General features: G+C 40.2%; 1 protein-coding gene across 1 annotated transcript in view; it reads left to right on the top strand.

Moving 5' to 3' along the window:
* exoc4 (exocyst complex component 4) overlaps window positions 1-25948 on the top strand; it is a 107999-nt gene that overhangs the window by 43900 nt on the left and 38151 nt on the right. Inside the window, exons 12-13 of the mRNA XM_072377164.1 lie at window positions 21868-21970; window positions 22660-22776. Of these exons, the coding sequence (XP_072233265.1) occupies window positions 21868-21970; window positions 22660-22776 (220 nt within the window). The remainder of the gene's footprint in view (window positions 1-21867; window positions 21971-22659; window positions 22777-25948) is intronic.

Genomic DNA, 25948 nt, shown 5'->3' with positions numbered 1-25948 from the left:
GTCCGAGTAAAAGAGTGTGAGAGAAAGAAAACTGACTTAGGTTGAAGGCTGTGCCTGCGGGGAGCACAATGAGAGGGACAATGGGACAAGCGATGAAAGTAGATAAAGGGTCATGACAGGAAAAGGACAGAAGGGCTTCCCACTGTTGTAGCCTGTGGTGAAAATGACACATACCATGACTTTGCACTAATTTCACATATTCATTAACTCTCCTTCCCAGCAGCACACACAGACCAAGACAAACAGAAAAAGCAAGAGTTAGAGGAGAAATAGAGTACGTCTAAGAAGGTTTATCCAAGTTATTTAGCTCAGACGTGCACAATGGAATTCTTTGTTCTTTCAATGTGTTTGAGCTCATTGAAAATTGTTAGTGATACATCTAAAGACAGCGTGTTGAACACACAGTTGTTGAAAGATCACTGAGGTGTTGCGATTTGATTTCTGTTCAAAGAGTAATAACAATATGTTTATTTTGTCAAAAAGATCAAATCATACTTATTCATTGTGAGCAAGCAAGCACCCAGCACGATACAGTTAGAACCAAATGTATTTACTGTTAATGCCACAGTCGAAGGACAGCTGACAAATTAGCTGCAAAACAGAGCATGACCACATTTGTCAAGCCATAAAAAGAAGGCAGTTGTTATGATAACCGAGTCATCCACATTTGTTTTATTGCTTCTAAATGCTGATCAGACAGAAACTCTGAATAGTGTGTAAAGCAGTACTGCATTAGTCACTCCCTAATAATGCATTTTATTTGTTAGGCGCCTTTCATGGCACTCAAGGTCGCCTACTGCAAATCTTTTTTTCAAATCTATCCACTTTGTGTCTTACTGTCTATTATGATGTGCATCCACCAGGCAATCCATTGAGAAACATAAGAGAGATCTTTGCCAGGAAAGGACAAAGAATTATAGTCTGTGAACAAGATTGGGAATCGTTTCAAATGAATCTCAGAAGCAAGAACTGCTTGTCATTGTTGACTGCTTGTCACTGCCCCTGCATGACTTATCTAAAACGTGTACATTATTCTGTTAAAAAAAGAAAAAAGTCTATATTGTTTGGTGTTGGAATCAAACCTTCTAAGCTTCTTAATTACTGTTGAAAAGTACATTTTCCTTCAACAGTAAAAGCTGTTGTCAACCTCGGTGAGATGTCTGCATGTAGGGTATTAAAATGCAGCTTGTATCTCTTGGCTTGTTTTCCTCCAACATGCATGCAGGCGCTGCTTTGTGCTGCCTGCCAGTGCTCGCTTTTCTAATCTTTGCTTACTCACTCAGGAGGGTTTTCCACAATAAACAGCACTCTGTTTCTCTCTCTCTAACCAGCACCCATTAAAAACATATTTAAGAAACGGGAGGAGTGAGGCTTTTGCACTGGAAAGGACGGAGACGTAGACCGAGAGAAAAGGGCAGAAGAAAGAAACTAATAACAGTGAGGAGGGAAAATGTGAAGTCATAAGAGAAAACCACAAAGAAACAGGTGGGATGTGTAGAGGAGTGATAGAGGAATACAGGGTAATAGAGAGGCTTTTTGCCTACATGTATGATGAGTGCCATTTTATCTTACTTTGAACTCGAGATGCTATTGTGCACATTCACACGTGTCATGTACTGACAGTATGATTACATGGGAGAAAATGAGGGATGACAAGACTACTGACAGAAACATTGAGCCTGTGTTTAACTTCGTATATTTAGTATAGCATTTTGCAGATTTTTTCTTCTCAAAAGTTTTTGGGAACACCACAAAAACCTGTGGCGTTCGCAATGCTAAGTTGGTCTGCTAAGTTTTCAGAAACATTCCTGCTTTGACCCCGTCTGCCTCCAGAACAAAAGCCCCACGGAGACGAGGCAGCACCACAGCAGGGTGCACTACCTGCACGTGTAACGCAGAAGTACAGAAGATGATGCAACAGACTCAGCACATTTGAATAGGTGGGAGAAAACAGAAAAATAGGGAATTGTTGGTAATGTCTCCCACAGGGCTTGACAACCTAAAAAGAGCTAACAACAAAGTAATCCGGTGTTTACACTTAAAGGTCTTCACAGGGCACGAGTTCAAACGATTCACTCTAACGGTCTAATCTGAACAGAGTTTTTTTTTATTTAAAAAATGTATTTATTGCAGCCCTGTTGAGTAAAGAGAGTCTACGGCATTGTGCTTAACATACACGTTATGCTTCATGTAGAAACAGATCAAAATGCACCCTGGGCTCCTATAACTTGTTATGTCACTGCAGGATGAGAAGATATCACTGTAAACCAATGAAAAAATCTATCACTTTTGATTGGTAGTTACTCTGTGAGACACAATAGAGCTCTGGTTTTCTCCCACTGTTAAGATTGTAAGCTTTGGTAAGCTATCGTAGGCTATAAGCTGTCAATGGTAACGATTGTATGTCTCAATTTGGAAAATAGATGACTTCATAGTGTTGTAAATGATCTTTCTGTTAAAAACCCTGTTTTTCTTCATGTGTATTTAGGCCCAGATGTATGAAATACTTGGGCTGCTATTTATTTTTGCCATGAACCAGTCAGATGCTCCCGCTGGTCACGAGCTGGGCTGCTAGTGCATCTGTGTCTCTCTCATGCCTCCCACATGACAACACACACCAAACGCACCATGCTGCAAATAATACCACCATTTTTTTTCCGTTTTTTAATCAGCTCCAGCCACTTTCTCATGAGCTGCAGAGTTTTCAATCTCATTGTGTCTTGCAAGCACGGTCGTGCATGGAAACAGACATAGAAGCTGTGTGTATGACATTCACCGGAACACTCACTCTCACACACACGCACACGAACAGATATTGTTTAAGAGATTAGATCTATCATTGTGAGGGGTCTTTTCTCTGGCTATTGAAGGTGGATAAACTCTTTGATTGCGTTTATCCATCCCATAATGGAATCAGACTGGGTTCCCAGGGCAACCTGTCCAACAGACTTATGTGAAGCATACAGTCGTCAGTTGGAGCTTAAGGGGGTCAAGTTTGTGTGAAAGCTCAGCAGTAGAGTTCTTATGAAGTCTGCTTTGAGAGTCCACAAGATTTTAGGTCTTTACAGGGAAGAATAGTGGACACTGAGAACTGTTGCCTGGTCAGATTACAGACAGAAACTGTGCTTTACTCACACACACTCAGACGGAGGTCAGTATTTTAAGCTTGTCCAGATGACAAGATCATAATCGCACAGATGTTCACGCAGTCATGCTGTCCCCTTCAGTGTTGTCCCCCCATCGTGCCTTAATGTCTCAGAATGGCAGGTTTTGAAATAGATTAGATTGTTTTCTCAGTAGAGTTGTAGCCGTGGCATATTGTGTTTCCAAACGATAATTTAATCAAATGGAAAGTCTCCATTTTTTTTTGAGTGTACGATGATTTAATTAAGCCCAATACCACAGACCTGTTGCCATGAAAGGACAGAAGTGGGAGGACTGAATGCCCTTAATGCTCTTCAAATGAATGCCAGAGGGAGCTGCTGCCAAGAGAATTACAGAGCTACAATGAAACATTGTGTTGTTCCATTGTGTTTTTTTGTCTTTCAGATCCCACTATTTCCCTTTTCTTGATTTTACAGTAGTTTTCTGAGGTATAATCTACCCTGAAAACGATGGGAAAGGTGACAGCGCTCCATACCCATTAAAATCAACATAAAAAATATCATATACTGTGTTTCTTATCCCCTCTTGTCCTCTGAGCAATGTCAAGGTGAAGAGAGATTGCCAGAGATGGGGGATTTACAGATACTCTTTTGTTCCAGTCCCTCACACATCCTTATGTTTTTTTTTTCTTTTGAATTCAGCCACAGTTATGTGTCTTTCCTGTTTCCATCCTTCTATCCCTTGACAACATGAGCTGCCACTCTGCGTTACTGTCACATGAGCGGGTGCCAGCCCCCACATCACTGCAGCCTTTGATTGGCCAGGCCTTTCCAGGTCGGTGAGCTGCTGCCTGATAATAACCTTGTTTGATTGCTGGAGCAGAGATGTAATTGATTGATCTGCTCACCCTGTCTGGGGCTACGCTTCTGAAGTAGCCCTGTGTGTGTGGGTGTGTATTGAAGTGGGGGGTTGTTTGATTGTTGAACGGAGCTCCAGATAAGCATACATGCGCACATGTACACACATACCTTGACTCACTATGAAGATCACACGCACACATTCACAATTTACCTTCTCTGTTATTGTGGAATATTATATGTAGCGAGCACCAAAAGTGTGCTGATAAGGGAGAATGTGATGGGAGCTTGTTTTTTAGGCTCTTGCCAGCACATCTGCCCTGCGTACCTCTCCAAACACACCCCACCAACCAATCAACAGGTCATTAAACCTCATTAAAATTCCCCCAACTCCCTCGGAAGGAATTGTTTATTTCCTAATTGGTGGTTGCATAAGTTAGTCCATCTTTCTGGATGGTTGATTACTCTTAAAGATGGATGTTCTCAGCTCAGTGCAGCATCTAGTTCAATACTGCATCTAACAATTTAAGGAGATTGTCTCAGAGTTGATAATTGGGATTTGAGAGTATTAGTACCCACCTTGTGTATGTGTGGTTATTTAAGGCCTACAAGCTTACAAATGCCATGATTCATGTTTGTGTGTTTTCCGATGAATTAATTACTGGAATAAAAGCATAAGGAGCATATTTGCCTAATGTGAGTGTCGGTAGTGAAAGTATACAGTTGGGTGAGGAGTTTATTTGCCACTTTTGTGCGTTCGAGGACTGTAATTTCACCTCCGACTTCGTTCATTGTCCTGTCTCTTTGAAGGATAATATGAGGGCATTTATTAGAATTGTTATTATTTAAAAAAAAAAAGAACTGTACTTAGAAGAGACGATTTATGTAAAGAAGTCTTTCTTTCTTGGCAAATATGGTAGTCTCATGCCCAAATTGACTACCGAAGCCGTGAGAGAAAGAGAAATTATTTTCAAAGGGAATTTGTAGCTCTCTTCTTTTGTCGTTAGTCCCTATCAGTGATGGTTTGTTTCCCAGACAGTCTCACTGGAGTCTTGTCGTACCCATTGAGTATTTAACAAATCGAAAAGCTGAACAGGCAGACTGGGTCTTTATCTCCTCTTCTTGTCTTTTCGTGTCCTTGCCTCACCTGAGATAAAACTGATGGTTGAAAAAAATATATGCTAGTTTGACAACTTTTCTTGTGTCAAGCAGAAATCAGTGTTCAAGTTGAATTCTTCCTTTTAGAACTTGACCAAACATCTTAAGCACAAATAGCATCTACAAAACTTTGTCACCGAAGTAACCAAAGCAAAGGAAGCTGAGCAAGAGAAACAGTTCGATAATAAAATAATAATACTCAAAGTCATTCTGTCCTCAAAGAGGTGTAAGAGGTGTTATATGTTCACCATAACCCCCTGTATGACTGGTCTCATCACTAAAACTGTCACAAAATCCATCCAAAACAGAACTGACGTTCACAACAACAAAGATTTCAGGGGGATTTCTACCAGAACAAACTCTAAAAGGGAATGCACAACAGAAGGGATGTGGGGGAGAGAAGGCAAAAGAAAAAATCCATTATGTTTGATGTTAGCGTCTCACCCTTGCTGCAGATTCTGTTGGAAAAGCCCTGGGAAATGACATTAGGGGCAGCTTGTAATGTGATTTCTGCGATGTGTGAATATGAGATTTCTAATGGATCTGAGCACATTAGAGCAGTCTTTATCTGTAGTATTTATTCCCCCTTGGTTTCAAATGCAATTTGCTAAGTACGACATTTCACTCCAGCTTACCAGCTCTGTGGCTGTGGGAGGATTATATTGTGTTTTTTTTTTATTCCTTTTTATGGGGTGTGCTACAGAAAGCATAGCATTTGTGACAAATTGGTTTGTTATGAGAAAATTACAATATTTCTTCAATATGTGAAAGAGTCGGCAAAGATAAGAATGTAGAAAAAATTCAAGATATACACCACTTCCAACTTTCTCTGATGATGCTGCGGTTATAAAAATCTGGATTTTATTAGAGCAGGGAGACAGTCTGGATATGCTTTATGGACCATAAGTTGACACGTCGCCTTAACACGCTGATTTTAAATCACAATTTGTGACGTCTGTCAACAGAAACGGGAGAAAAACTGCCAATTAAAGCAGCTTTAATGAGGAATTTGACTGTTAAATATACTTTTAAGCTTTATTGTTACTAAGGTCTTGCAACGTGAATCAGTCCCCAACTACATTATAAAGTACATGTCAACCCAGGTTTCAGAAGCTTGATTTAGTAGGATTTCAGACAGTTTACAAAGTTTACATGTATGTTAACATCCGGTTTGGTCGGAATCCCAATGAGAGACCTGTCCCAGGTTTAGCTGATTTATAAAGGAGTACAGGAAGGAGGGACAAGCTAAAAATGCTGTATAAAAAGTGCTCTGGGACTCTCAATTTCTTTTAACACAAATTAATTTTGTGTAGCAACATTTGGCATGTCCACTGTGACATTAGTGTTCTGAATGCTGTTTGCCATTTTTGTTTTTTGAAAATGGATTTGCATCTTTTGATGGGTCTGTTTGAGAAACCAAGGACGCTGGGCAAAAGCATTCACCTGCCTCTCAAAGCAGCCTTGTACAAATACTTTAGCATTGACAAGTTGTCTCGAAGAAGAAAATTTACTTTTAGAATCGAACAGGTTTTTGTACCAGGTGGTCAACATTATCATTTCTGTTGTCAATTGTAACTTTGTTGTTGCAGATTTCTTGTTTCGACTCAACACACATAAGAGAAAAGGTTCCAATTCAAAAGACAGATCTAGTATTTTGTAATGAAAAGCATATATGCGAGTGGATTTGACAATGAAGCCGAGCAAACATGAATATATTCCAACAAGGTGGCTTCCAGAGCTGATAAGACTCGTGTTTTAATTAGAAATACTGATGATACTACAGGAATGTATTGCTTTCTTAATTTGGTAAGAACAAATTCAGCAGTCCAAGGTAAAAGCTTCTAACAATGTATGAGAAAGTTTTATGTCAAATCTTTTCAAATGAATGAAAACAGTTTACAAATACTGCACTGAATCAGATATCTGGCAGTTTGGTGTAACATTCAAATGCTCTTTTGCTGTTAAATTTTCTTAATACTACCATCCCTACATCCTAAAAAAGACGAGGACTCGTGTTCATCTTCTATGTTCCTGACACGCTAATATCGGTTTCTGACTGATTAGGGTCACGGCATTAGTGATTAGCATTTTCATTTACATGTTTCTGCCGGGATTTCTGCACATCAGCCCAAATCAACCAATCTGGTGCACTCCAAGATCTCTGCAGGCTTAATGAGCTAGATTAAGAAGGAAGTCATTTAACCCCTGCCTGCGCCGCAATCACGCACACGCACAAGCACAAGTTTACTCTAAATTGGCATACCTCATCCCAACCAAATAAGCGTGATCATACAAGCACATACACACACTAACTCCCTCACCTCCACTCTGTATTTGACTAGATGGGAGATGGAGCAAGGCCATTATGCAAATGTCAGGTGTCAAGTGTAAATGAGGTTGGAGGGATGGGTAACAGAGGTATTGAATATCACACCAGCTCCCTTGGCAACTGCACCACGGTACAGTAATGAGAGCATTCCAGGATGTAGGCTGGCAAGCCTTCGTTACTCTAAAAGATAGCACTGTGAGAAAGATGTGCAAAGCCCACTGGGTCTTACTGATGTAAGAAAGGATAGATAACACCAACACCTGCCTTATTCATACTTGAGGTATGAGAATTTAAAATTGAATTATTTCTGTTGTATGGAATGATTTAACTGTTTGTTTGGACATAGCTTAATGTTATGAACAGAATACAATATTTAGACCTTTTATTTTCATGGCATGGTATTTTTACCTAACAACTGGCTCCATTTTGTTCCGTGCATAGAAGTGTAGGGAGTAAATACCCACACTATGATACTCCACCACCCCATATGTTTATTGCGGATCATCTCAGCACTGGAGAACTCTTTCTATCTTTGTCTGACCGTCAGTCAGTGTTTTGTTGATCTACAATCTGTCTATAGCTTTAGGCTGTGTACTGATTATTATGATCCCTAATGCTTAATCTTCTTTATTTCATCTTTTAATCTCTCCTTGCTGCCCAGACTATCGTCTTTGTTCCTCTGTCTCTCCTCTTTTAATGACTAATTTACTGTTCTCCCATGACTCCCTGTGAGAAAGATGAAATATTCCTGTTATTATATAGGCCCCAAACGACAACCATTAGTTTAATAATTTATCTAATTCTGAACAAATAATAGTCGAAAGGTCATGTAAATGTTAGAATGAAGCCTATTCAATCATATTTTATACTTTTGAAAGCAACTAAACTATGAAGAAAGAGTATGCTGTTTAAAAGTGGCATGCTTTATTAAAAACACAGCATTACCCACATTAACTTCCTCCAGGCAAATGATTGGTAATAATATTATAATTCAATGTGTGATTAGAAATATTCACAGCAGCTTCGAGTATTAGCCAGATAAAAATGTTCTGCCTCTTACTTGTTCAGCTTAAATTAAACTGAAGGTCTTTGTTGAGCTAGTTTACAAAACAAGCCATCCTTTTTATGAAAAGGCCGTTTGACTCATTTTATTCATAGCCATAGAGCAAGTTCAACATATCGCAGGCTCAGTTACTCTGACTATTTATGCTGCTAGAATGCGAATCCCAGTGTAAGCCTGAGTTGTAATTTAATTCATGTAGCACTGGTGTTACAGGAAAGGTACGATTTTACCAGTCAGTCGCTTTCATCCGACAATATTATTGGTCTTTATTAAACACCATCTACCCAAAACCACTCGCCACACTCTGAGCACCCCGCCACTCTAGCTTCATAATGAGCACTCATTCGATGCTTTCAGACTGGAGGGATTTTTAAATGTTCACTTAGAAATGTTGGGTGAAGTACCCTTTTTCATTTGTCAACACTACAGGAACCGAGCACCAGCGTAGTCTCAGATATGACCTGACTTCAGCGATCTCATCAGTTTTTAAAATGAAGTTTAAAAAAAAAAAAAGAGAAGCAATTTGTGAGCTATGATCTGCTATTTATGCCTGAGGCTGTTTTTACTCTGTTTTCATCTTTGAATATAACAACTCTGTGCGTGCTTTGCTTTAAGTTACTTTGAAACTCCACAACTCATAACCAATAGTCCTACATTATTTCTAACACAGAACCGGAGGGGGACCCTTAAGATCCTGTAACTACTAGTTTTGGTTAAGGCTCATATTTTCTGGCAACACAGTGGTCAATTGAGATCTCCAGAAGTGGTCAGGAGCAGGTTGCAAAAGTGAACTAAACAAGGGTCTTAGTGACTGCACTTTCTGTGGGCCTGCAAAACAGCAACTGAAATATGATGGGGTTTACCAAGGCCACACTTATCTCAGAAACTCCACACACACAGCTCTTGATATGAGTGCCTAAGTGAAAGTGCACCAGGGATTGCTGAGCTTCAGTACGTAGCCACTTTGCAAAGGTTAGCTTAGAAAAAAATGAAATCCTTTTGATATTTATCTTTACTCTTGTCACTCACTTAGTAGAACAAAGCACATTGATGGCTTGAATCACATCGCTATTTGTGCCATTTGCTCCATTACCTTGCAGTCAGTCAGTCAAGCAGTAGCTGCATCTCATAATGCATGCACTTAACGTCTGTGGAACTAGGACATGTACCTACAATTACATTCATTATATCTTGCTGAATTTTCTAAACAATTTTCAAGGGGTTTGGTTTGTAAAAATTCCAGATGCTTAATCTTTTGATTAAATGTCGCGGTTTTAAAACCCTAACCCTTCTTGTGACTGAAGCTTTTGCTCTTTATCATTTCTTTCCGTGGCAATTCAATATTAGATACTGATTAGTGAGCTGCCACTTCCATCGCAGGCTGCTGCGACGTGGCACTCATGCTTATTAAATTAAACGTAGAAAGACTATTTCAGAAGAATTCAGTCCAGCCTTCGTTTTATCCTTTTATTAGTTAATTGTCTAATTATCTGCTGCTTTAATGGATAATATTAAATAATTTCTATAATTTATAGTTAATTATCTTGCTAATTAATTTAAAACCCGATGATCTGCTTTGAAATTTACCCAACAGGGAGCCTCCTCCCCCACCCCTCGCCCTCATTTCTCTCCTCCTCCTCCCTCAGTGCCCTTTGGTCATCTTGATTCCTGAGATATTTCATAGGTGGACTCTGTTTACCCATATGGCCGTGTGCATAAAAGCTCACCACTCAGACGTTGCCCGCACACCTGTCACTTTTTTGAAAGTGAAACACTCAGAGTTAAAGGTCAGTGCTAGCTCAAGGTTGCCCCTCACTCCTCCTCCCAGGAGAGCCCTTTCGGGTGGACTCGCACACTCGCACACAGACTAAGACATGACACTACAATAAGCAGGCTTGGGAATGCTATGAAAGGATCAATGAATAATTTAACCCCTAACATCATATTTCCCCTGGCAGTAATGTATACACAAACACCTGCATCCGACGTGGGTGTGTGCTGCTCGCTGTATTGCCACTTTCATTTTGCGGTTGCCCTATACGCTGAGAGGTGGCAATTCCAACAGTGTAATGTGATGTGTGGGAGTGTTATCGGAGCTGTAGGTATGACAGACACCCAGCCCTAGAGCTGACTTCTTAGAATTGCATTTTGCTGGCCGTTTCCAATATGAGTCCTGTCACCTCGTCCCCTCCAGGCCATGCAAACGGTGATTGAGGCATTTCTGTGAGGTGTCACTATTAAGGGTACACGTTTGTGAGGTTTCTGTGCTTCTGTCTATCTGCTTGCATTCGATTGGTAATAGTCTGGTTCTCATGGGGGTGAAGAGTTTTATACATTCTCAATCACTCTGCCCTCCTACCATCTCTGCCCTTTTTTGTCCTCCCCACACTCCTTTTTAAACCTCGCCAGCTTTCATTTACTCCTTCTACCTTCTGTTTGCCCTCACCTCTCCGTTACTCTCTTCTTCCCATCCATTTTCACTTCCCATGCCCTCCTCCTGTCGTCTCCTTTTCTCCTGTCTACACTGTCATAGCTTTGCAAGCCCTACAGTGTATTACAGACCTCTCACCAGTAGTTCTCTTGATGGCACTTTCTCTTTTTAAATTCAATCAGGCTTCATTGGAGCCCCAAGAACCATTTCAATTTACTACCTGGACTCCACAGGATGGAAAGTCCTATGCTAACATAAAGGTCTAAATGGAATTGAAGACTAAGAGAGAGACGAGAGGTGCAGAAGAGGGAAGTGTATTGAAATGGTGCCACAGAGAGATAACAGCAAAGGAGAAGTAAAAATAGAAGGAGGCAAGGGAATTAGAGGAGAGAGAGTAAGAGAGAAAGATGAGGGAAAGGGGAAGACTCTGAAGTATTCCAGGGGATAAGAGAACAGAAGTGACTGCAGGGGGGAGAAAAAAACAGTGAAATGAAGAGTGGGAGATCAATAGGAGGAGATTAGGGCATATAGTAAGGAGATGAGGTGATAAATATAAAGTGTGCTTTTATTTGTTTATTTTTTCTTTCTTCAAAGAAAATTTGTAGTGAGAAATAGATCACGCAGCTGCTTGTAAAAAGAATTCATCAACGCTGACGTGCCCATGATAGACTAATGGTGTTAGTATAGTGTACTGGAATGAAGTAAATCCATGACACAAGGTTTCACCAGAATGGGAATGCCAGATTAAACTGTTTGTCTCTTATTGCAACAACTGTTTCTATACATAACTCAGCTCCAGCTGATATAGGCTTTACGTCACCTTTGGCCGCTGTATCTTTGAGAACATTTCAGAAACTGTTGTCATTTCTTCTCAGCAGTCCTTTTGACCTCAACTTCTTCACTTTCTCCAGGACAACTTTCCCTTCACTTTCCCCTGTGGGCCAAAATATACTCATGTCAATCCTTGCCGCCAGCCCTTTTTTCTGTTGTGTGCAGGTTAAGTGTTTTTCTCGGTACTTTTGTGAGAAATTGAAAAGTGCCTTAACACTTACCTCTCCCAGGAATAGTGGCCATTTTAGGCTTGCTGAGTCACTCACTCAACCATGAGTGTCCTTTGGTGGCTCAGATGTTTATACTGTCACCGTCAACTATGATGAGAAAAGATTGTTATGTGTGTTGAGGGTGAGAAAAGATGGGCTTAACACTCATTCACTCAGTTTGTGTCCTTTGCTTTATCAGTTACTCTTCTTTTACTTAGAGTCTGAGACATATGTGATGACTTTCTTTGATGTCACAACCTGTGAATTAATTAATCTCTTTGTCTCCTACTGTCTTTTGGCTCGATTTTGATTCTCCAGTCTAATTTGTTCCTCACTAGAGTCACCTTTATGTTCCTTGGATGGATCCCTTAGTTTTTTACTCTGGTTTCGCTTTAAGAGTTTGTCTTTGAACTTTTGTCCAAATTACCAATTAGTTGTATGGAGCACATTTTCTGTGTTCCTTCTACTCCAAACTGCCAAAGTGGTGTTTCTCTAAGAGAAGCCATGACTTTTGTTTGGGTAACGAAATGAGCCTATTTTGATTTATTGATCATTTATGTTCTGGATAATTGTTGGGGCTATATTCTGCTTTATCAGCTCTACATTTAGATTGTTTGGGCTCACTTTAATAAAGCAGTTCCTTCCCCCTTTTGGGAAGCCACTTGCATGTCGCTCTTTAATCAGACTTGTTTTATAAGCAGGGGGGAACACTTATAATACTTAGAGAGCATGCCGAGTCCAATCAGACCTGATGCAATTTTTTGTCTGCACCTGGCTGTCTGACAATATGTGTGTCTGAACCAAGCAATTGGTGGTTGTTATCAAGAAAATAAGCATTTGAAGGGGCCATACACCCCAGGCGTGAACAGAGCCATCACCTGCTTCTCTAGCTGTATTGACTTACATTGTACAGTGAGCACAAAAGCAGCAATTTAGGCCCAGTAGCCTCCCATTGTGACAGTTAGGCATCTTTGCTTCTCAGGGGTCCTAATGGCTCAATGTAGCTTGTGAGAGAGCTGAACCTCCTCTCATGTTCCACAGCCCTCCTCTATTCATAGAAAAGTAAATTAAGAAAACACAAAAAAACTGCAATTGTTACCTGCCACTAAAAATGAATGGGGGTTTGATCAATGTTCCACAGGGGAGGTTTGCAAAGATGTTGCAAATAAAGAGCGGCAATAAGGCTTTATTTAAGTCTGATGCAGGTCTTAAAATATTATGACTCTTAGTGGTTGGGGAGCACTAGATTTGTTTTGCTTGATTAATATTAAGCAGTAGATTGGGGGGGGGGGGGGTGTAAAGGAGTTAAAGCTTACGACACATCAACTTATTTTTCATCAGCATAAGCAGAAAATCGACTCTGAGTTTCAATGTTTTATCTTTAAAGTTATCTGGTTCTCACTGGCTCTGAGAATTATTTAAGCACAACCTCGGATTAACAATAACACATAATTTACTGAGCTGAATCATGATTTATCAAAAACTAAACCAAAATGCAGAAGCAGTTTGTGAAAGATTGAGTACTCTCCCCCTGTAGAACAACCCTTAGCAGCAATAACTTAAATTTTCAGTCTCTCACATTGTTGTGGGGCAATTTTTGTCCATTCTTCTTTACAACTTTGCTTCATTTAATTGAGGTTTGCTGGTTTATGCACATATTTTCTTCTTCAGTCATTTTGTTGCTGATTTGCTGCCGTGTTTTGGGTTCATCGTCCTGTTTCATGACCCAAATTAAGTCCAGCTTTAGCTCTCGAAAAGATGGCCTCACATGGACAACACTGACTGTAGAATACTCTGATATACAGAGAACGCCATGGTTGACTTGATCACTGCAAGGTGTCCAGGTCCTGTCACTGCAATGCAAGCCAAAACAATCATCCCTAAACCACCCGCACTTGACAGTTGGTTTGAGGCGGTTGTGTTTCTATCCTGCGCTTGGTGCTGCTGTGCATTATGACCAAACATCTTCACTTTAGATACATCATCCTCACTTTCACACCTGTTCATAGGACATTGACATTGACCTCTTCTTAGTTCCTATGAAAGCTGTAAGGAGTTGGACTGTTGTTTCGTTCATCTGTTCATTATGTCCTGATACATAAAACTTTTGAATTAACAGAGCGTACTTTCTTTTTACCAATTTATTTTAATTTTTTTTTACCAATTACTGTTTTGCTGCTACTGTTTTTGTATCATAGTAACAGAGCTTCACATTCTATAACCGATTCAGTTGTGAAGTTGTGAATTTGTCTTTCTTCCAAAAACGGTTTTGCCATGAAATTGACCGTGAAGACGACCCACTACAATATTTTTTTTTTTCTAAATTAGAGGAGAAACTTTGAGAAATAGAAAGAACTCCACTGAGAGTTCTGAGTTTGATTTGAATGGCAGTGAACGAAGGGGTGGACAGGTTTGCACTGCTGCTGCTGTGATTTCTCTGCCTCAGTCAATGCACCAGAAAGTGGAAATCTTTAAAACCAAGTTTCACCAGATTTGCAGTTAAAGACAAACAATTTTTTCTCTCATAATTAAAAAAGTGTCACAGCAGTAGATCATTATTCAGCAAAGTAGAATTTACTCTAGCAGTAGTAAATTTCTTTTTAATGACTTATGTATGACTCATTCTAATTACCTCACATTACTTCTAACTAAATACCAAGTTATTAGTGACTTACAGCTTTACGGAGTCTGGAATCAAAAAATGGGGTAACATTAGTTTGTGTACATCTATATTTAGCATCTGCACTCCATTAACTGAATGCACCTTGACTGCATTACTCTACCGTAGAAAAGACTAATGAGAGAGACAGTCATCGATAGAATTAGAGGGAGATAAAGAGATGGAGGATGGGGAGCATGCTGTGGTAAGATGGAGGAGAAGGCCAATAGCGGCTGTAAGGTGGTGATTTGTCTTTGAGGCTCGGTGGTGTTGGTGTTGGCAGCGTCAGCTAAACAAGGCCATCTCATTTCCTGTTGTCTGCAGGAAGCAGCTGTCTGCTACCGTTACTGCTGCTGCTGCTACTCCAAGCCCCTGGTCATCAATCTCCCTGTTTTAATTGGTCTGCACCACACTGTGGGATACACACACACGCACACACACACACACACACACGCACAAAAGTGTGCATATATTGATAGAAATACTTGCAGAGATATAAATGTCAGTGCGAGCAGTACACGTGAGGATGTGGTCTCATGTATGGTGCATATTGAAAGTTTTCAGACCCTTCCCAGACTCATCTTAAAGTGGATTTACTTCTTGTCATCTTATCAATTTTTATACAGTACTTCATAACGATAAAGCAAAAACAAGTTGTTTGGTTGTTCATGACTAGTTTCCACCACACACACACACACACACTTTTAAGTGTGGCAGAATAGTTGAATCATCTCTTAAGAAGATTTAACTTCTCAATGTCCGAGACTTGATAAGGTGTCTTCATCACAGACTGAGACCTCTAAGTAAGAAGTGATGTGTACCATACAGGTGTGATGGATGCTGTGCTTCACTGCTGGTTGTCTCTCTGTAAGGTTCCTATAAGGTCGGGTCACTGTGTTTGTCCCGTTAGATCTCAGTGCTGCATTTGACACCTCTGACCGCAACTCTTTATTACAAAAACATTCTTGATAGTGTAGAGGTAAGATTGCCACCTTTCATGTGACCTGGGTTCAAATCCCCTGCAAGACCACCTTACCCTACCCGCCTGCCAATGTAAGTCACTTTGGATAAAAGCGTCTGCTAAATGCATAAACATAAGATGTCAAACACAACATCGTAAATTCTTCTTCTTTTCTGTGATGCTCTGGACTCAAACCATTTTCATTCTCTCTATACATTTGGGCAATATCATCAGGAAGAATGACATAAATATCAGTTGCTATACTGATGAGAATGAGCTCTATATACCAATGAAACCCAGGGGGGACTACAAGATTGTCTCAGAGATACAAAGACCTGGATGACCTGTAGTTTTCAGCTTTTTAGTTTAGCCTTCTTTCATCTCCTGTCTCAAAGTGATGCTGTCCACACCTTTATCACATCTGGACTGGAAAATCCATTTTAGCTGGGTGTCCAGAGTTCTTTCAGTTCATCCAAAATGGTGCACTGCTTGAGGGATCTTATCCTTTCTGCATTTGCTCCCTGTTGAATTTAGAAAACAGTTTAGGATTTGTCTTATGTGATACCTTGATGGCCAAGCTCTGGGTGATACGTCAGGGTGACAGTTTCTGCCCATGTGATCAGGGCAGAAAGTAACAACAGTGACACTTAAGGGAGAGATTTTTGAGCTGGAAGTGCTCAGATAGGATGCACTTTAAGGATGCTGGTTACACTGCTTTCCCCTTAGCTGGTCGCTTGCACATGTATGTGCGCTCTCTTTGTTTTGGAGGGACTGAAAAAAAAAGACGATCGTACTCATGAGGGAAAAAAAGGCGACATGGACATTTAGCTGTGGAGTCACACAAAGTTTTTACCAATTTAAGTTGATAACCATGGTTACGAGTAATTGGGGGGTTTGTAAACCGCTTCCATTCTTTCATCATTCTGCACTGAGGTTAAGCATAAAATCAGTTTCTATCAGTAGAGTAATTTCTTTTTGGTCTGTAATGGGGGCTGTATGCAGTTTGTACCACATGGGTCTGGACCTCTCTTAAGAAAGGTTCATTATGAAGCTCATTTATAGCTGCAACTGTGAGCATGTGGACACGCTCACTCACCTGATTTCCATAAAAACATTTGCATATTACTGTCTTCCACTCTCTTCTTTTCTCGCACAAACACATGCTCATGCCCCCACACCCACCCCTGCACACTCATGCACACCTCCTCACACATGGTACACATACATCGCAAGCACATGGAAAGCCTTCAGCGTATGTGATGCAGCGTCGGGGGGGCAGGAGCAAGAGTATAAAACAGCAGGGAGTCTGACAGAGGAGTGGGCGGTGTGTGGGAAGACCATATGCATTTCATCAGGGACAGATGAGAACACATGATCGTACACTTAATCACACAGTGTTGTCACATTTAAACAAAAAGAAGAAAACTGTTCTTGCTTTGTCTTTTCTTTTCTGTCTCACACACCCTTGTAGCAAAGCCTGTACAGGCTGTAGATGGTACACCCCCTGTTGGAACACTCCCTCCTATCTCAAAACCTGTTTGTGATAAAGGAAAGGTGTCCTCGATGGACATGCAGCTTGAGCTGATGGAGAAAGCTGACACAGTGCCACCTTGTGGTCATAGCAAGAATTGTTAGAATAATTCCCTAAACAGTTTGGTAAAAATAGCAAAAGCAAAACATCTTGTGGACAAAAGATGCTCAAGAGCACACTAGTAACAATGCAGTGTGTGATTTATCCTCCATCATTTGATTCTGTGCTACTGTACAGCTATAAAACCTCTTGAGCAACTCTATAGTCCTTGTCGTCACTTCATTAATGTGACACCACTGTAGTGATAATTAAGCAGTGTGTACTGGAGTGTGTAATATTCCCACAGCATTTGTATTGAATTTGCAGTCCGATAACACTGAAAAGCTGCCTTTCTAGCATTTATTGTCCGAGGATTTGGAATGAAAGCTAATGTTTGTTGTGCCATAAAACCTATAAAGTGTCCCTAACCATTAAAATTATTTTATGAGTTTGAAATCCTCAAGTGATTGGGTTGTGTGGCATGAAAGAATAATGTAGATAAGTGTTTTCAATTGTCTTGAATACGGTGCATTGAGCACTGTATTGACATGTGTCTGGGTGTGTATGTGAAAAACATTGATAGATTTAATATATGCCACGAATGTACGGGCACACGCGCCTGCACACACTCTCCTCCTTTCCTTGGTGTGTGACAGAACAAGCCTTCCTCTCCCGGCGGCGAAATCAGAATTCACCATAGCCGATAGGTTCGTGCCTGAGGGGAATTCTGGGAGATTTAAAAATGCTGAGTCCCTAATCGATCTCAGCACACTCTTATTCTGCTGTCTTTCTTGAATCTTTGTCTTTATCCCATTTTTCTTTCAGCATCATTACGCTGCAGCTGCAGATGGAGATCGATGATAGGATCCCTACCCTTTCCATTTAAAGAAGCATTTGTTACCTTAGGTTTAGTTTCTAGTGAGAAATGAATTTGAAACTGTTGCCATAGAACATATTTTCCTTTGTCTGTTCTCATCTGTGTGAGCTTTCTCAAAAAAACAAGATAAAAAAAGATCAAACGCATGCCTTCTCTTTACTATCAAAACGCCTTTAGGTTCTGGATTGCTCATTAGCCTTATCCCTGTATAAATACATGATGCCTGTCAGGATATCTTTTCAACATACATAAATTTAGGGCACGACATCTACAGTAATCCTGCTTCAAATACAAGGTTCTGACATCTTTTTCCTTATGACAGAGAATTTTCTGTCAAGGACAATCATTGGTAGTTGCTTCCAAGAAACTGGGTTATAGTCAAGCAGCCATGTTGGAAAATTGGCTGTCACCACTTCCACGTGTTGTTGTGTTTAATGTGTTTTACAAAACACGTTTTATCTTTTCATAGGTCAACGGGGGAAAAAAACTTATTTAAAACTGTTGCAGGAAATACTCTCACACAAATCTCAAAACTAAGCCCAGATGAGTGGTCAGTTTTTTATTTAATCTTCGACTCACTGTATCGTCTGTCAGGGCAGTAGCACGGCCTGTTGGTTGAACAGATTTCCCCCTTTACTGTAGGGCCTTGATTATTGCTCAGTGTTGCAAAGCATCTGCTCTGTTTAAGTCTAATTGGACAATTTGAGTGTTTGAACATTAAATACACTGTGATCAGCAGCAACATTTATTTATATCAGTAACTCAATTAGCATCACCACCAGCTCATAGTCTTGTTGTCCTTTCAGTGACCTAATTCTAACTCTCCTCCGGTTATCAACACATTCTATTCCAAGTTTATGAGTCCTGTCTGGGAGTGTATTTTTAGGATGGTTTTTTTGTGTGTGCAGACATGTGAGGGTAGATAAGCAGATTATTTAGGTTTATTAAGATTTCACACACAGGCATGAGTCCACACTGTGCTGCTACTGCTGCTGTGTCTCTTCACTGCTTCCACAGCATCTCCTTGGCAACTTGGCTGACGCCTCAGCTGCTCACAGCTGCCATATGGTTGACTGGTGTGTTTTGTCACATCGCAATGAAACTGACATTGCAAACATCACATTGGGTCCAATTATAACACCATCATAAGCCGTCATTTTTTAGTTTTTAAAGAAAGGACTAAAATGATCTAAAATGTGAGAGATGTTTTATTTCTTACATAGTAAGACTGATTATGGTTCTGCTTATGGATCCGTATAATAGTTTTTTCTTCATGTAGTATGATATCCTTCTGAAGTGAGATGAATTGTTATCCGTGTAACTGCACAGGCTAGTTTGTTTTAGTATCAATAACCAGGCCTGTAGGATGCTGCCTGCATTACTTTTACCCTTTAAAAATGTCTGAAATGTACTTGAAAGTCTATGAGACCCTCCTTTCATTTTACATTGTGCAGCACCTCATAATGACTGCTGAAAATGGCAGTTTAGACATATGTCACATCAAGCTCAGTTGTTGTCTTGAGACATCAGATGTTGCTAGCTGTCATTTCTGAGTGAGAGGTCAGTCCGTCTCTGTGTTTTTGTGTAGGAGGTTTGGCTCAGAGTATGAATCTGTAAATAGGGCTCTACAACCAGCAAAGATAGCTCTGCTCTGAGTTTTGAACAAGTTGATGGCTTTTGAATGAGCTTTATTTTTGAGTGCGTTTGAACTTTTTTATGCCATCTGTTATCATCATCATCATCATCATCAGCGGCTGTTATTCTTTCTACATTATGTCATGCCATCAGCAAGACATTTTGAGGATGTATAATGATGATAAGCTGGGAGATATCTTCTTTCGGGATCATTTGGAAATCACAGCTCTGCTCAGCTTTTCACAGTTTTTAAAAATAAAATCTATATTTCTTTTTGCATTTTAATGGAGCTCACTTCTGTTTATTCACATTATTTCTTCATTTACTGCTTCTTTATTCACATTAATTCTGAATCCACTGGCTTATTTTTGTAGACGCATGTTGTCTCCCTAATCTTGCACTTTAGAAATGTAAAGTTGCTGACGTGCTCTTTGGGCCACTGAAGCACCCTGATCCCCGGTGCGTTTAGCCGCACAACCCTGGCTAAACTTACTTGCATCACCCATGGGCTCGGTAAATGGGAGGGGAGGGGGGGGGGGGGGGGCCCATGTGTCTGCGCCAGATGGCCTTCTGTAAAGACAAAGCCGCTTTACTGCCCCGTCCCTGCTTTATTACTCAAACGTTATCATCCCTGCCTACAAAAATCCATCTGTGCTCGCACACTAACTTAAAGATCCATCATCTCGGCACTTGTATTGAAACAATGACAATAATGACATTGCACGATGGATCGCAGAACAACATGACACACATTTTAACCGGCAACTTTTGTCCGTAGATCGATTTCTAAAAAGGAAGTTGTCAGCTGTTTCCTGTTTCCCCTAAAGAACAAGCGTCTCAATTGTGCTCTCTACATATTTATATTTTAAGTTATATAGATGTCCCCTATTGTTTTGCAAGCTTGACGGTTTTAATGAGGCCACAGAAGAGTTTTAGCTACTTAACTTTCTGTTGTGGTAAAGTTTCAGTAGGAATCAATGAAGGATTTAGAATGGGTTTAGGTTCCTTGCTCACTCTGTTACCTCCCTTGCTTTCTCTGACACACACACAGACACACACACTCGCACACAAAGACACTGCCTCTGCTTTTGCTGACTAATTGGGCACAGATGCTGAGTAGAAGAATCCTACAGTTTGTATTTTCTTCTTTTGCTTTTATATGTGCCTGCACATTCACGTGTTTGTGGATGTACGTTCGAGCTTAGCTTTAGCTAATCAATCATCCACCTGCTCTGATCTATATTCCGGCATAGACTATATGTCTTTGTTTGTCTGCAATGCAGCATCCACTGCACACTACTAAAGTGCAGAAACAAGTTTTCAAACTCTTGCCTTTAACAAATGGTTGTGTTCAATCAAATCCTCTTCTCCAGCCATCTTTGTTGCCTCACCACTTTGTTAGGTTTATCTTCTGTCCTCGCTTTTTGAGATTTTGTCACATAAAACGTTTTACTTGACTTTGTACACGCTCTGTGTTTCTCTTTCCTGAAAGTTTAGGTCGTACATTAAATGTCTTCCAGGTCAAAGTTTTCTTCTGTGAGGAGTTTGATTTATTTGTGCATTTATATGGACTGAATGCTTGAGAAAGCACTTACTCTTGCATGGTTTGCCCTGTGGTGTGTGTAAGACAAGGCCAGTGACCAGTGATTCACTGATAAATGATGTGCGTATGTGCCTCTACAAACCCATACATAACTGTCTGACCCTATCTGATTCAACCAGACACCAGTTTTCCAGAAGAATTCAGAGAGCAGACTTTGGTTAGGGTCTCATTGGTTTATGATATCACACATAGCTTTCACATAGCTTTGATACTCGCAATTATTCTACCACATATATTGACATAGTTTTTTACTTTACTCTGTGTGTACTTTTTCTGCATGCATTTCTGAGTACTAAATTCTTTCTGAAATGACCCTGAGAAGCTCCACTGGAGCAGTTATGGTTAACTGTCTTGCTCAAAGATGCCTGGAGAAGCATTTATAGTTTTCCAAAATGAGTTCCCAGGACAGCTCTTAACCAAATTGATGCTCAGCCCACAAAGATACTGCATCGCTGATCTCAATCTCGTGTCTTATTGCTCCCACGATAACATTTACAGTATATGAGGTGCAAATTAGCCTCAATTCACAGCTTATTTTATGCTGTTATAATGTTTGTTTGTCTTGACTCTTTGTCCTAGATTCATCCAGGAGATAGAGATGAACATGGGGCCAGGTCAAGCTAAGCAGTGCCAGCTGCGAGCATTCCTCACCTACTACATTAATGACCTCTTCCTCAACCAGGTTAGTTAAATAACAATTTCATGCCTCTGATACAATATGACAGTCTAAACGAGTTCATTGTGTTATTTTCTGAAACAATAGCAATTGAAAAAGATAGCAGAAACTGGTTAGAGGTAGCCCTCAGCAGGCTTCCCACAAAAACCTTTGGCTTGTGTATGTGGTCATTGTCCTGCTGGAACAACCACTCACATTCAAGTTTCAACTTTCTAGCTGATGTAGAACAGGTGATGTGGAACTATCTTGAGTTAAAGTGACAGTGGTGATCAGGAGCTTCCACTTCATGAAAAACCTCTACCTCTCCCTGTTGGTTGATAACCATCTGAAGCACTTTGCTCACAGCTGAGGGTGAGAGTTTTGATCTTCTCCCGGACTTATACGGTTGATTGAACCGATGATGTGGGGAATATGCTTAAAGTGTCATTCTTTGATTTGTGCAGTTTCTTGGACTGTTTCGTACTGCTGTGTATTGGTAGATCCAACAAGTGCTGTCAAACAAAATCTTCATGTTGTACTAGCTGTATAAATGTCACGCTTAATCTGTCTAATATTTGACAAATATTTGAATGTCAGTTTTGTCAGGAAATTATTTTAAGTCTATTAAGCAATGTGTTTATTCAAACAGCCATTTGAAAGGGTATTACTCTCACTTAAATCAAAATGTAATTTTACTTTTGTGGCTAAACCATCAGGTGAGGACAGAGATCAACAAGGAAATTGAAGCTGTGAGTAAGACAGCTGACCCCTTAAAGATCCTCGCTACCGCTGACACCATGAAGCTCCTGGGTGTCCAGAGGCCCCTACTGCAGGTGAGAAAACCTCCAATGCATTAAAAAAAGTAGTAAAGCGTAGAATATACATTTTCTCTGGATCTGAATAGAAGACATCAGTGTGTGATCTCTGACAGTTTTAGACTTTTTATTGATGTCATTTTACACTCTTGCATGCACACAGGATTCATGCTTTGCAAATGTTTGCATGCAAGCTGTTAGAGAGGCTTAAAAAACCCTCTACCTGACTGTTTGGCACAGTTTCCCTCTTTCCGCCCTGTTCAGTGGAGGACAGCTCTCCTGCGTACACTCATGTTGCAGTTGCCTGGGATTTCTATTCAGGGGCGTGCACACACACACACACACTTGCTCTCCTTATCCTCTCTATTTCTTTCTGAGATCATAATGTCCACCTTGTCACCTTTCTCACGGGATCATAATTACAACTGAAATTGCGCTCAATCTTTTTTCAGGTGGTTGTAATTTCTAAATGACGTTTACAGTCACATACACACACATATTCAGGCATTTGGGTTTGTCTTTCCTGGGCATTCATGACAGTGTCACTGCATTGGCAACCAAGCACACGGGGAATTCACCTTGACTGTGCCTACTGTCTAAATGCATTTCTGCTTGGTACAAACTACACCTTTCTGGGCAGGGGTGTGTGATTATTTTCTGTAGAAACAATCAGCCCACTGAAGAACACGAGCATCCTTCTGAGAGATGTTTAATGTTAAGTCAGTACAATGGACATTGATGGGATTTAAATTGTTACTAAATAAACCAAAGAAAAGAAAAAAGGTTCAACTTGAAACAGTTCAGTTTAACTGAAAACTAGGAATAGAAACAGATTGAACTGATGTTGAGTGCCTCATTGATGGCAGCACATTTAATGACGCGCTCCTGGTGATTTTCTGTGTTCTTATTGAAAGCAGGATAGTTGCACGTTGAGCATTACACTGGTACAAAAGTAAAGATTCAGACAGTTGCCAGGATTTTACTCAGATGTCAGATTTCTAGTTGCTTGGTGGAGCATGACTCTTTATGCTGATGGTATTCAAAATGATTAGCTTTCCAATGCATTGAATAATTTTTCTACATCTAACTGTGTGATGTGTTTTTGTCAAACAGACATTGTCTCAGAGAGGCGGTTTGTTTGTGCTGTGGGTGTTTGTGTAGCAGACCTTGGGTATGTGTTTGTCAGTGTGTCTGCATGGGAATGTTTTGCTGTATGTTTGTTTCTGTCAGAGCTTTCCTGTCTGTTCTCTCACAAGGAGGGAACAGCAGTGGCAGTTCATTACAGAGAGGGAGACTGTGGGCGTTTGGAGTTCAGCTGGGTTTGTTTACGGCTCGGGCCCCTCCTTAACGAGGAGTTCAGCATCTTGCTAATTATGCTGCTGTGGCTAATGAGCCTTTTTGCTGATAGCGAGGAATGCAATAAAACATTCTTTTGTTTGGGCTTTTTGCCTCTTTTAATTGGACTGAATAAAAGAGCCTTCCATGCCTCCACTTTTGCCATTCTTCTGAAAGGGTCAGGGTGGCATTTGTGTGTTTTATGTGCTTTTACATGTATGTATTTCAGATGTTTGCACCGACGTGTTCTGTGTCAAAGTTTTAGAGGAATCTCACAGTTTTCTTGAATGGGTTTCATCCACTGGAGTGTCACTGTTGTAATAGACTGTTTTTATCCTGAGTGTGAAGTTTTAATTCACTTAGTTGTCACGGGGGCTTTTGAAAAGTGGGTTTGACACCTTTTTATCCCAAAAAATAAACTGAAATTGCTCTTTGAACTTGGTTTGAAGAAAGCAGTTCGTGTCTGAAACATTTAGCCAATTAGTTGGTAAATCTACACAGCTCTGTGCCAACAGTGGGTTATTAAAAATGATCAGATCTGCCTGTCTGTACATTTGGTTTACATATGATTGGGACTTTTTACAGAGTGAGATTATGGATGCCTGTCATTAGTGTGGGAAAAATTAAGTCCAAATAGCATTCTTTGTAAGATTTTATGATGAAAATGCATTTTAACTATAGGTTAAGGGTATAGTTAGTTCTATTGTAGGCAGTCTTAGTAATGGATTTGATTAGAATAAGTCTTCCAGAAATGAATGTAAGTCATGGGTAAGTTTTGAATATAAATTTTTGTTTATGATGTTGGTGTGCACACATGTACTCCATTTACTCCCATTAAATCCCATGATACTGTCTGTGGCAGGTGTTATAAGAGGCAGACACACCAGTAAAAAGAACCAGCATGATTGGCGGGAAGGAGAGAGCGCAATATTGCAACACTACATTAAACTCTCTCATACCACTTGACTGCCGCCATATAAGGGAAACCATAGGGGATCACATTTTATAGAGGCATCTGCTCTTTGCAACCGCTGAAGCACACATAAATGTCTAATGAAGATATTAGTGTTTTGGCTTTGTGTTTTTTCTCAAGTGAAAAACTGAAATGACAAATGAAATGTACTGTAACACCATGCGCACATATGTCAGTGAACGTTTACGGTGTCAGTAAAATTCTTTGCCCGCTGGACATATTTTTTTCTTTCCAAAAACAAAACTTTAGAAAAAATAAATAAATTTCAGAATCGGTCAATTGTAAAGAACACAAAAATGTCTTTGTCTTATGATTTGAGGTTTAAGCACACAGCTACAGTATCCTCATGGCACTGGGTTGATACACATTTCTCTATGATCATGCTCAGTGTTCTGAAGCAGAGGCAAAGGGTCCTGCAAAGCACTTAAGAGAGCAGTTAGCGGTTTTTGCAGTTGGTGCAAAAGGAAACGCCAAAACTGATCAGACCGTAATTCCATCAACACCCTCTGCCATCCGGTAAAACTGTGCTATTTATCCCAGCCGCTGATGATGTGAAAAGACTCAGCAATAGCCCAGTGTGAAACCTCTGGTACTTAATACTTGAGTAGTTTTTTTTTTCTCCATTATATATACAGTATGACCAAGCAGAAAACTACTTTGGTGCATCTCAAGAGCAGAAGAATCTCTGTCCATAACGGATGGAGCCAAAACCTAACTTGCCTATCTGTGAGGTTTTCAGTGGAAGAAAATATCTGCAGGTTTTGAATTGTACAACAAAGATCTGCATACATTAACCATGCAGCACAGCTTGCCCAGCTGCCACAACATTGAACATAAAGGGCTAGATACACAAAGAGGGGAAGTGAATGCCACTACACTGCC

Source organism: Leuresthes tenuis, unplaced genomic scaffold, assembly GCF_036924035.1.
Source record: "Leuresthes tenuis unplaced genomic scaffold, fLeuTen1.0.hap1 SCAF_23, whole genome shotgun sequence".
In the NCBI taxonomy this organism is placed as follows: Eukaryota; Metazoa; Chordata; class Actinopteri; order Atheriniformes; family Atherinopsidae; genus Leuresthes; species Leuresthes tenuis.
The sequence above is the reverse complement of the archived record's forward strand: the minus strand, read 5'-3'. Positions and strand labels throughout refer to the sequence as shown.